At 38.3% G+C, this 13,362-nt stretch overlaps 1 protein-coding gene and 1 long non-coding RNA gene across 2 annotated transcripts in view; one reads left to right on the plus strand and one right to left on the minus strand.

Annotated features, from left to right (window-relative positions):
• Positions 1–6,021, plus strand: part of LOC147363537 (uncharacterized) — a 38,169-nt gene extending 32,148 nt beyond the window's left edge. Inside the window, exon 3 of the long non-coding RNA XR_015137261.1 lies at positions 5,511–6,021. This is a non-coding gene — a long non-coding RNA (uncharacterized LOC147363537). The remainder of the gene's footprint in view (positions 1–5,510) is intronic.
• The window catches only part of YIPF4 (Yip1 domain family member 4), a 33,545-nt gene that overhangs the window by 7,866 nt on the left and 12,317 nt on the right, over positions 1–13,362 (minus strand). Inside the window, exons 2-4 of the mRNA XM_086327531.1 lie at positions 8,416–8,569; positions 6,342–6,513; positions 1,631–1,708 (exon numbers count right to left, since the gene is read on the minus strand). Coding sequence (XP_086183657.1) covers positions 1,631–1,708; positions 6,342–6,513; positions 8,416–8,569 — 404 coding nt within the window. The remainder of the gene's footprint in view (positions 1–1,630; positions 1,709–6,341; positions 6,514–8,415; positions 8,570–13,362) is intronic.

The raw sequence follows: 13,362 nt of genomic DNA on the forward strand, positions 1-13,362 counted from the left end.
TGCATATCTGAGGTTATTGATATTTCTCCCAGCAATCTTGATTCCAGCTTGTGCTTCTTCCAGCCCAGCATTTCTCATGATGTACGCTGCATAGAAGTTAAATGAGGACAGTGGCAATATACAGCCTTGACGTACTCCTTTTCCTATTTGGAACCAGTCAGTTGTTCCATGTCCAGTTCTAACTGTGGCTTCCTGACCTGCATATAGGTTTCTCAAGAGGCAGGTCAGGTGGTCTGGTATTCCTATCTCTTTCAGAATTTTCCACAGTTTATTGTGATCCATACAGTCAAAGGCTTTGGCATAGTCAATAAAGCAGAAATAGATGTTTCTCTGGAATTCTCTTGCTTTTTCGATGATCCAGCGGATGTTGGCATTTTGATCTCTGGTTCCTCTGCCTTTTCTACAGCCAGCTTGAACATCTGGAAGTTCACGGTTCAAGTATTGTTGAAGCCTGGCTTGGAGAATTTTGAGCATTACTTTCCTAGCATGTGAGATGAGTGCAATTGTGCAGTAGTGTGAGCATTCTTTGGCACTGCTTTTCTTTAGGAATGCAGTGAAAACTGACCTTTTCCAGTCCTGTGGCCACTGCCAAGTTTCCAAATTTGCTGGCATACTGAGTGCAGCACTTTCACAGCATCATCTTTTAGGATTTGAAATAGCTCAACTGGAATTCCATTACCTCTACTAGCTTTGCTCCTAGTGATGCTTCCTAAGGCCCACTTGACCTCACATTCCAGGATGTCTGGCTCTAGGTGAGTGATCACACCATCATGATTTTCTGGGTCGTGAAGATCCTTTTTGTTCAGTTTTTCTGTGTATTCTTGCCACCTCTTCTTAATATCTTCTGCTTCTGTTAGGTCCATACCATTTCTGTCATTTATTGAGCTCATCTTTGTATGAAATTTTCCCTTGGTATCTCTAATTTTCTTGAAGAGATCTAGTCTTTCCCATTCTATTATTTTCCTCTAATTCTTTGCATTGATCACTGAGGAAGGCTTTCTTATCTCTCCTTGCTATTCTTTGGAACTCTGCATTCAAATGGGTATATCTTTCCTTTTTGTTTTTCTTCTTTTCACAGCTATTTGTAGGAGCTTCTCAGACAGCCATTTTGCTTTTTTGCATTTCTTTTTCTTGGGAAAGGTCTTGATCCCTGTCTCCTAAACAGTGTCACAAATCTCTGTCCATAGTTCATCAGGCACTCTGTCTTTCAGATATAGTCCCTTAAATCTATTTCTCACTTCCACCGTACAATCGTAAGGGATCTGATTTAGGGCATACCTGTATGGTCTAGTGATTTTCTCTACCTTCTTCAGTTTAAGTCTGAATTTGGCAATAAGCTCTATGGACCTGAGACCAAAAGTTTGAGGACTAAACAGAGAATAAATTGTATGTTTCCCTATAAAGCTCTAAGTTATTTATAAATGATAGGATTTTTTCCTTCCTCTTTCTCATAACATTTAGAGTATGCATAATACTAATATATAGGTCACCTTGAAAGAAGTAGCATAAATTAAAAGCAGTTCTGGGGCAACAAACAATTACAATGAACATAGTTACTAATAGTATCTGCAATATCAACAATAAAGCTTACCATAAAAAACAGAGACTATTTTCAAAATTAACTACTTACTTCTCCACCAAGAACTCTAGCCAGTAAGAAAATCGTTAGTGAACCAAATATCCAAATGGTTATAATCCATGAAACCACCTTAAGAGAAAAAAAATTCATGCAATTAATATCTGTGTTACCAAATAAGCTGAAAATTTCCCATGAGTTCAATTCTCTACCACATAAAGTATTTTGGTATCACTGACTTTAGGTCATAGGAAGTTTGGGTTCCCAGGTATCTTCTGAAAACCTAATAAGAATATAATATGTAATATAATTTTACATCCAAACTGAAAATTTGGCAATGATCAGTTGCTTAAGGAAACCTCAGTATTTTAACATCTATGATAAAAGATGACTGCAAAACGACAGCAAAGTGTTGACTCTCAGCTCCTGCTTTATAGCATTCTACATGATAAATTTATCCGTGGAACAAGTTACTAACCTCAGGAGGTCTCTCAAATTTACATTAATTACACATTTATCCAAGTAATAGAATGTGGACAACACTTCAGACAATTTTAACTCTTGAGACTTGACATAATAATGACACATGCATATATTTCCAAGTTCTGTCTGCTTGAGAAGGTCTAGAAATAAAGATACCGCGTAGCAACGTAAAGAAGACTAACTGCCCGGTTATGGTGCGTGATGTGTGTCCTTAGCCATGTCAGATTCTTTGCGACCCCATGGAATTGTAGCCCACCAGGCTCTACTGCCCATTGGATTTTCCAGACATGAGTTGCCATTTCCTTTTCCAGGGGATATTTTCGACACAGGGATTGAACCCACATCTCTTACATCTCCTGCACTGGCAGGTGGATTCTTTACCACTAATGCCATCTGGGAAACCCAGATACTTACTGGTTTCTAAATATTCCCCTGTAAAAGGAACTAGGACTCCCTAGGGAAATGACTGATTCCAGGGCTGGGACAGGGAAAATGAAAGATGAGTCCAGAATGCACTGTGGAATCAAGAAGAAAGGAAGCACTCAAAAAAGGATGGGAATATGTCAAAAGGATACCAAAGCTAACCTGAAGGAGCTTCCAATAGCTAAAACTGCAACAATCTAAGCAATAAAATACATGATTATACTGGATTATAGTCCATAATCATAAGGGATTTGATTTAGGTCATACCTAGAGTGCCTGATGAACTATGGATGGAGGTTCATGACATTGTATAGGAGACAATGATCAAGACCATCCCCATGGAAAAGAAATGCAAAAAAGCAAAATGGCTGTCTGGGGAGGCCTTACAAATAGCTATGAAAAGAAGAGAAGCGAAAAACAAAGGAGAAAAGGAAAGATATAAGCATCCGAATGCAGAGTTCCAAAGAATAGCAAAGAGAGGTAAGAAAGCCTTCCTCAGTGATCAATGCAAAGACATAGAGGAAAACAACAGAATGGGAAAGACTAGAGATCTCTTCAAGAAACTGAGAGATACCAACAGAACATTTCATGCAAAGATGGACTTGATGAAGGACAGAAATGGTATGGACCTAACAGAAGCAGAAGATATCAAGAGTTGGCAAGAATACACAGAGAACTGTACAAAAAAGATCTTCACAACCAAGATAATTATGATGGTGTGATCTAGACATGCTGGAATGTGAAGTCAAGTGGGCCTTAGAAAGCATCACTACGAACAAAGCCCGTGGAGGTAATGGAATTCCAGTTGAGCTATTTCAAATCCTGAAAGATGATGCTGTGAAAGTGCTGCACTCAATATGCCAGCACATTTGGAAAACTCAGCAGTGGCCACAGGACTGGAAAAGGTCAGTTTTCATTCCAATCCCAAAGAAAGGCAATGCCAAAGAATGCTCAAACGCACAACTGCACTCATCTCACACGCTAGTAAAGTAATGCTCAAATTTCTCCAAGCCAGGCTTCAGCAATACGTGAACCGTGAACTTCCTGGTGTTCAAGCTGGTTTTAGAAAAGGCAGAGGAACCAGAGATCAAATTGCCAACATCCACTGGATCATCGAAAAAGCAAGAGTGTTCCAGAAAAACATCTATTTCTGCTTTATTGACTATGCCAAAGCCTTTGACTGTGTGGATCACGATAAACTGTGGAAAATTCTAAAAGAGATGGGAATACCAGACCACCTGACCTGCCTCTTGAGAAACCTATATGCAGGTCAGGAAGCCACAGTTAGAACTGGACATGGAACAACTGACTGGTTCCAAATAGGAAAAGGAGTACGTCAAGGCTGTATATTGCCACTGTCCTCATTTAACTTCTATGCAGAGTACATCATGAGAAATGCTGGGCTGGAAGAAGCACAAGCTGGAATCAAGATTGCTGGGAGAAATATCAATAACCTCAGATATGCAGATGACACCACCCTTATGGCAGAAAGTGAAGAGGAACTAAAAAAAAAGCCTCTTGATGAAAGTGAAAGAGGAGAGTTAAAAAGTTGGCTTAAAGCTCAACATTTAGAAAACTAAGATCATGGCATCTGGTCCCATCACTTCACGGCAAATAGATGGGGACACAGTGACTGACCTTTATTTTTTGGGGCTCCAAAATCACTGCAGATGGTGACTGCAGCCATGAAATTAAAAGACGCTTACTCCTTGGAAGGAAAGTTATGACTAATCTAGATAGCATATTCAAAAGCAGAGACATTACTTTGCCAATAAAGGTCCATCTAGTCAAGTCTATGGTTTTTCCAGTGGTCATGTATGGATGTGAGAGTTGGACTGTGAAGAAAGCTGAGCGCCGAAGAATTGATGCTTTTGAACTGTGGTGTTGGAGAAGGCTCTTGAGAGTCCCTTGGACTGCAGGGAGATCCAACCAGTCCATTCTGAAGGAGATCAGCCCTGGGATTTCTTTGGAAGGAATGATGCTAAAGCTGAAACTCCAGTACTTTGGCCACCTCACACAAACAGTTGACTCATTGGAAAAGACTCTGATGCTGGGAGGGATTGGGGGCAGAAGGAGAAGGGGACAACAGAGGAATAGATGCCTGGATGGCATCACCAACTTGATGAGCTTAAGTTTGAGTGAACTCCAGGAGTTGGTGATGGACAGGGAGGCCTGGCATGCCGCGATTCATGGGGTCACAAAGAGTCGGACACGACTGAGCAACTGAACTGAACTGAAATGAACTGATAGTCCACAAAGTAAAATAAATATCTGTCTATACTAACAAAGATAAATAAGTAATGACAAAGAAAGAACAGCTGTTCCAAAGAGAATACTAATTAATACATGGGGAAGAAAGAAGGAAAATCATATTCAGTAAACAATATAGTAATAATTATTGAAAGAAAGGTCCATCAATAGATGCTAAAATTAGTGGGCTAAAATTTGATGAGAAACAGAGTGCTTGCATAGTCACAAAGTATCTCCACAAGATATTTATTGTATTAAAAAGGGAAAAATAGCAACTTTACAGTGGAGGAATTGGACAGATACCACCCCCTTGCCTTACCAAGTGATCAACAATAATAGCACTAGGAACAAGACATATCAGTATCATGTAATGCCTAATAGTATGTAGAGAAGGGCACAATGTCACTTGTTTGATATTCTTGCCAAAAAGGTATTACATCAATCCAGCATGAGAAAATATTTAACAAATTCAAATTAAGAAACATTCTATGGAGTTAAGAATTTTCTGTTTTTAGCCTTAGAACCCTGCATTCAAATGAAAGATTATATAGATAAAAGTCACTTAGAGATGCTCTGCATGAAGGGTTGGTGGTAGGCAAGAGACCAGAACCCGCATTCAACTTCTTCAATGGTCCTTGTCTGCAACAGAATACTTGATGTAAATTGATCCAAGGTAAATATTAATAGGACTAGTATTATATAACATTAAGGATTTTGCTATGGAGAGAATACTCTGAATTATCAAGTAAGCGCAAATTTAATCACAAATGTCCTTTAGGAAAGGAGGCAGAAGGATATCTGACTACAGTAGAGAAGACAATGTGACAATGGAGAGTACAGTGATGCAACCAGAAGTCAAGGAATGTTGCAGCCTCTGACTTGGAAAGAGACAAGCAACAGACTGTGCTGGAGCACCCAGAGGAACCAGCCTGCTGACATTTTGATTCTAGCCCTTTAACACTCAACTTGGATTTCTGACTTCGAGAACTGTCAAAGAATAAATCTTCATTGTTTTAAGTCACTAAACTTACAGAAATGTATTATGGAACAAAAGGAAACTAATTTATTTCCAAAACACTCTGTGATAAAGAATTATTTTTTACTCCCCTAAAGCCTTACACTAAAGATGAGAGAGTGATGTGTATATGCTGTGTTTTGATGATACAGATAAGTCCTCTGAGAATGGGACATAGTATTATGTAAAAACAAATACTTGATGGAATTCCTGTCATCATTAAAAAGTTTATTTTAAAAACAGAACTAAAAATGAATAAAAGGTAAAAATATGAGTATTGTTGTTTCCAATTATTTATTCTTATGGAAAACCAGAAAGGGCATGGGCAGCTGGGAACAGTCCCTACCACTTACCCACTTGCCATACAAATACTAATACTTTTCATGTGAATGATGATGTAGAATAGTTTGGAAGCCATTAATCCAAGGAACCTCCCACTTATTTAAGAACAGTTGTAGGGATGGAAAAGTGAGAAATAATGGGTAAAGCTAAAGCATTTTTCAAACATAATGAAGTACTACAGTTAATATTTGTTATTTTAAATTTTAAAACTCTTAACCTATTTAGAATTTGTGTAAAGGAAGATGTACTTACCCTAAACTGTCCATATAATGATATCATGGAAAAGAAAAGAACAACAGCCAGAGGACCCCAGAAGTCAGGATTGTCTCTCACCACTTGTCTATTAAAACCAAGTGATGGCATTGGCATCAAAACGCATCGAATTTTGTAGTAAATATCCTTTAGATCAATATCCAATTCTTCCCTATAATTTTAAAATAAGAATTCTTAGAAGGCACATACTTTTGAATATTGAGCCAGTTGTATTAGAATTTAAGAAAAGTTTAAATATAACAGTAGTCTCCACAGGTCAACAAAACATTTGCATTTGAAGTACATTTCCAAGATGTACATTTTCAACATCTCTAAAGTTGGGATACATCTCACAATAGCTGGTGTCTTAACAACTGTTGTCAGTCTGGCATAAGGCAAGTGCTTCCAAGATCTGCTTTTCCTTTTGCCAGTCTCCTGGAGGCACTACCAATTTGAGACTTTAAATAAAATTCTTCTCTTGAGAATTTTGGGACCATAGACTGCAAGTCTATATTCTCATAGGAATTTTTCTTCCAACACTTCACCCAGTGCCAAACAGACAAGCAAACTTCCTTGGTTTCTCTTTTTGCATGGTTGATCATTTCTCATTTATCCTTACACTAAGGAGATAAGATAGCCCTTTAATGTTCTAGCTTTATGCTGTCTTAGCCACTTTTTCTCTTTTATTAATAAATGTAAAATAACTGCATCTTATAATCTATAACATCTTAGATTTGATGAAATTCAGTATATTAACATTGAGAAACAGACGTTTTTAGTACTTGATCTACCAATAATTACTACAGAGAATAACTTGGTAATGCCTTGATTTTACAATGCTATAGGTTTTTCTTAGGGGAGAAGGAAATGGCAACCCACTCCAGTATTCTTGTCAAGAGAATCCCGTGGGCAGAGGAGCCTGGTGGGCTGCTGTCCAAAGGGTCGCACAGAATCGGACACAACTGAAGCAACTTGGCACGCATGCACGCATTGGAGAGGGAAATGGCAAACCACTCCAGTGTTCTTGCCTGGAGAACCCCAGGGATAGAGGAGCCTGGTGGGCTGCCATCTGTGGGGTTGCACAGAGTCGGACACGACTGAAGCAACTTAGCAGCAGCAGCAGCAGGTTCTTCTTTCCAAACTGTTAAATTCTTCACTTTTTCCCCCAAGTGATACGTGTGCATGCTATTGATTATTTACGAGTGCTAAGTTGCTTCAGTCGTGTCTGACTCTGCGACCCTATGGACTATAGCCCGCCAGGCTCCTCTGTCCATGGGGATTCTCCAGGCAAGAAAACCGGAGTGCGTCGCCATGCCGTCCTCCAGAGGATCTTCCCAACCTAGGGACCGAACGTCTCTTACGTCTCCTGCAACTGGCAGGCGAGTTCTTTACTACTAGCGCCACCTGGCAAGCTCAAGGGATACATAATCGCTTAAATATCTTCAAGAACTATGAAGAAGGTGAAAGTATCCCTGTAGTCCTCCAGGGGTAGCTTGAGAATTGCTATATGGGAGAGAGTTTGGAGAGGTAATCTTTTGGGAATTCTTAATTTGTCTTAAACTGAACTTTCAATGAGTTCAGAATATTATTTCATTATTCCAGTTTTACTAATTGCAGGTGACCTTGAACAATGTGGGGATTATGGGTGCCACCCTCCATCAAAGATACAGGTATAATTTTGACTCCCCCAAAACTTAACTGCTAATAGCCTACTGTTGACCAGAAGACTTAGCAATTACATAAAAAGTTGATTAACACATATTCTGCACATCTGTATTTTATGCATTCATGATATTTCTAGGCTACACAGTTCACCTGCGAGTTTTTTTTGCACTATTGCAAATCTCAAAAGAATTTTCCAATACAAGTGCTGAAAATAATCCACGTGTAGTAGATCTACACAGTTCAAACCGCAGTTGTTCAAGGGTCAAATGTACTAGCAAAACTGAAAACAGCTAAAACTTTTGACCAAAAAGGTTAAGGTTTTCCATACCTGTCTTAAATAATATGAAAGAATATAATCATTTCACAGACCAGCTCTAGAATCCAAAAAATACATATTATTTTTACATACAGGAGTGGCTTGTTATCTTCAGGGTCATCATCTTCAACTTCCAAAAGCCAGCCATATCCTCTTTGTCTCAGAAATGTTGTGGCTGTAGATTCTTTGATAAAATCTCCACCAAGGTTTAACTTGACATCTGGGGGTGCTATTGAACCACTGAGATCTTAGGAGAAAAGACGACAAAACTATAAATCCAGGTAAAATGTGTGAATCCTAACCAACATAAGCAAATATTCAACTAAAAATTATCATTTGAAGATCTCTAAGTATGAACACCTGCTAGTGCATACAATTTTCATATTTTATAGTTGATAGTATTAAAAACAAGACAACAAACACAAAATGGGAGTCACTTATGCTAAGTCCTGTGTCACCAAACCAAAAATTAATTACAGTTTTGGCTTCTCCCAAAAACAGAATCTTAAAACTACTGAGTCAGAAATCACCTGGTCATCATGAGTGAGGTAATCTGCCTGAAAGACCCTGCAATCTCCTAAAGGAAAGTGACTTTTCCATAACTAACCCACTTTCAGCTAATACAACTTCCTTTCCCTGTTTCCTTGTGCCTCAAGTCTTTCATTTTGTACAGCCCCTCAAAGCTCCTTTCTCTCTGCTAAATGGGATGCTGCCCAATTCATGAACCACTGAATAAACCAATAAAATCTTTAAAAGTTACTCAGTTGAATTTATTTTTTCACCAACAGATACCTAAAAACCACTTTTATTTTTACAGGAAAATGAAAATCAGAGTAGCGAAGACACATGAAAGATTTCACATCTAAAAATTAGATGTACCAGAATTCTTGTACCAGAATCTAGACTTGTTAACGGTAACTTTAAATTTTAAATGGAAGATATGTAAAAAAATATATTACAGGATATCATTTTCTTTTTTTGTTTGTTTGGTACGTTGGTTGGTTTGGTTTTGGCAACACCTCAAGGCTTGTAGGATCTTAGTTCCCCTACCAGAGATTGAACCCTGGCTCTGGAAGAAGGAACATCAAGTCCTAATCACTGGACTACCAGGGAATTCCCAACACGGTATCATTTTGAATTTCCTTCATTATTATGTACATTATGTGCTTCAGAACAAAGTGGCTGCATACATTCTTTTTAAAGGCACTGCATATTTATATATGCAAACCAACATATTATTATTTGCTAAAGGAAAACCACCATTACTCCTACTTTTTCATGTACTTATTAATATTCTGTTTTTAAAATCATCAACTATCTACGCTAAGTGCTTTTATATATTAATGCTTAGTTCTGGATAAATCTAAGTAGTAAGAGTTCCCCAATATTTCAGCTAACTTTTTTTCTTTATATAATTACACCATTTATCTTTAGTTTCAGCAATTCAGGTAAATTCTAAAAAGCAGTCAAGAGATCCTGTTTATCCACATTACAAAATAAATCCATTCACAGTCTGTACCAGTGCCTCAGAGGTTACAAATAATCACAGCAGTACATGTATCACATGTTCTGGTCAAAAAAAATGGGAATAGTGAAGGACTTGCTTGAGGTCATAAAGGAACCAACTGAAAAACACGTTTGTAGGACCAAACATCATGCACTAGTAAACACTCATCAAGGCTGCTACCTAGTCACAAGACTGGAGTGGTCCATCAGAAAACAATTTTGGCGACAGCAAGCCAGAACACTCAACACAGACTCTCCTTCCCTGGAGATCATACACAGTAAAAAGAAGAGCTTAATTTTGCACATTACCCTAAATTTTCTAGGTTAGTTTTTGAAAAATGCTATTAAAAAAATCTGACTTAAAACTTTAATCACTTAGGGGCTCAATTATGGAAACAGTGTGAGGATTATGGGTGCCACCTTCCATCAAAGATATGTGTATAATTTTGACTCCCCCAAAACTTAACTACTAACAGCATGAAAAGAAAAGAGAAAACGAAAGTGAAGTTGCTCAGTCATGTCTGACTCTTTGCGACCCCATGGACTGTAGCCTATCAGGCTCCTCGGACCATGGGATTTTCCAGGCAAGAGTGCTGGAGTGGATTGCCATTTCCTTCTCCAGGAGATCTTCCCGACCCAGGAATCAAACCCGGGTCTCCTGCATTGCAGGCAGATGCTTTACCGTCTGAGCCACCAAGACTTACCAATTACATAAAAAGGTGATTAACACATATTCTGTACATCTACATATATTTTATGCATTCATGATATTTCTAGTTCTGACAGTTCCTTCAACTGTCTGGTTCTGACAACTCCTGCAATTAATCATAATAAAGTTTGTATTCTGAAGCTAAGTTCTAACTTAGCTACTAATTAATACAGCAAATTATTAACACTTCTGGTCTCCAGTTTCCTATTCAAAATTTTTTTCATGTTTAACATTATATGACTCTAAGAAGCTTTTACATGGGAGTTTATTCAGCTAGAGATAAAATCCAAGTACTTTTGAATGCACTGTCCTTCCCTGCTTAGGCTTAAAAAATAGTCTCTGTAGATGCTGATCATACAATCTTTTGATTAAAATACTCTCTCAAATACTTTTGATTAAAATACTCTCTCAAAATTACTTTCTGCTTCATTTTACTCCGAGACGAAGATGAAAGAGTTGAAACTTAACTAAAATTCTGCTTCCAACAGGTACAAAGAGTGCTTTTGTTTTTTCTTTAACAAGAGGAAGATTTCGATCAGGAGGTCATTAGCACAACAGTGACATGAAAGGTTTTGGAATGAGACAGCAAAGGACCTTAACAACTGTTTCTTGGCCTCTTGGAAAGACTGCACTTAAAGTCCTTTTCTAAACCAAAAAAAAAAAAGATATATAAATCCTAGAGCTAAGGAGTTCTGTGAGAAAGAACTGTATATGTTTAGTAGTTTTTCATAGTGTGGATGCAGAGCCTCAAAAAGGCACCTTTAGCCTGCAATTTGGTAGTGTTTTCCATTCTAGGCAATGTAGAAAAACAACGTGGACACATACAGGACAATGCTAGAAACAGCAGTTTGACACACCACTCAGTTCTCAAAAGATACAAGTAGATGTGAGTACAAAAAAGCAACAGAAAAGTTAAAAAAAAAAAACACCTCCGTAGTTATCCTAAAACATGAGCAAGCAGCACATAAAAAACATGAGAAATACTCCAAATCACTTCAGGAGCACAGCTGTCTTACATTAAACCAGAATAGAAACAAGCTAGCTTGATCAACTCCAGCATAGGTATCCAGAATTACAAGGCTTCCCAGGTGGCGCTAGTGGTAAAGAATCTGCCTGCCAATGCAGGATACACAGGGACACGGATTCGGGAAGACCCCCTGAAGTAGGCAATAGCACCCCACTCCACTATTCTTGTCTGGAAAATTCCATGGGCATAGGAGCCTGGCAGACTACGGTCTATGGGGCTGCAAAGAGTTGGACTCAACTGAATGAGCACATCTACCAGAATTATAATACACTCATTTTAAATTAATTCTTTCTTTGTTGTTGTTATTTAGTCGCTAAGTTGTGCCTGACTTTTTGCAACCCCATGGACTGTAGCCCATCAGGCTCCTCTGTCCATGGGATTTCCCAGCCAAGAATACTGGAGTGGGTGCCATTTCCTTCTCCAAAGGATCTTCCCAGCCCAGGGATCGAACCTGTGTCTCCTGCTTGGAAGGCAGATTCTTTACCACTGAGCCACCTGGGAAGCCCAAATTCTCTCTTACTACACTTAACATTCTTGTCATTTTCCCAGTAAAAAAACAAGGATAATAATAAATATAAGTGGATTTAAGAGGAAATCATCTTTGAAAGAAATTTCAAAAATGTTTCCTTTGCTTGTCTGGGCTCAGAGTGAAGAAGAATATCAATAAGTTTCAAATTTTATTGAAAGCCACCTGGAAAAATGGCAGAACAAAACTTAATGGTAGTTCTCCCTCCTTTTCAATTCAGTTCAAGTTGGGTTGAGGAATCCTTTCTCTGAATCTTCTACTCAGCCTGAGAACTTTACTTTGAAGAATTTGGTCAGTGTAGTATGATGGTATACTCAGGATGAAATTTACTGCTGATCTGCCCCTACAAAAGTTCTAACTTTATGAAAGAAGAGTAAACTGCAATGAACATGAACATTTTGTTAGTACTTGCCAACTTCTTCTATACATGAATAAGCATTTTCTTACTTAACAAGCAACAAGAGCAAGGACAAAAAAATTACTCCATTTTATTCGGATGAAAATGAAATGAAATCCATGTGAGCTTAAATCTAAACCAGAATGCACTATCTGTGCAGCAAAATAGAACAAGCACATGTTTCACACTTAAGGGATAAACTCCACTGTTCCATTTTAGTTATAAAAACATTTTAATGCACATATAGTCCAATGAAAGCTCAGGAAACCACACAAGTACATAATGGTTTTATAATAGCTAGACTTCCCAAGTAGCTCAGTGCTAAAGAATCCGCCTGTAATGCAGGAGAAAGGTTCGATCCCTGGTTAGGAAGATGCCCTGGAGAGGGAAATGGGAACAATTCCATTACTCTTGCCTTAGAAATCCCACAGACAGAAAGGCTGGCAGGCTACAGGCCATGGGGTGGCAAACAGTTGGGCACAACTTAGAAACTGCAGCAACAATAGACCTATATGGAGCTTGATTATATTACTCCATAAGAAAAAATTTTAAAGTCTTGTATAAAATTGTGTCCTAGGTAATATTTTCATTCATATCATTTTGGTTTACGATTTTAGTGGCTTTACTATTTGAGGCAAGAGTACTGGAGTGGGTTGCCATTTCCTTCTCCAGGGGATCTTCCTGACCCAGGGACTGAACCCGGGTCTCCCGCATAGCAGGCAGGAGCTTTACCGTCTGAGCCACCAGGGAAGCTCTTACTATTTGATACTACTAGTTAATTTTCATATTGCACATAATATTAATTAAAAGAAATTAAATCTCCTGAACCTACCTTTAGAAAAATTAAATCTCATGTTGGCACAAACCAGTTGTTG

Source organism: Bos grunniens, chromosome 11 (assembly GCF_055505025.1).
Source record: "Bos grunniens cultivar Pamir isolate PY7600 chromosome 11, Bosgru_T2T1.0, whole genome shotgun sequence".
NCBI lineage: Eukaryota > Metazoa > Chordata > Mammalia > Artiodactyla > Bovidae > Bos > Bos grunniens.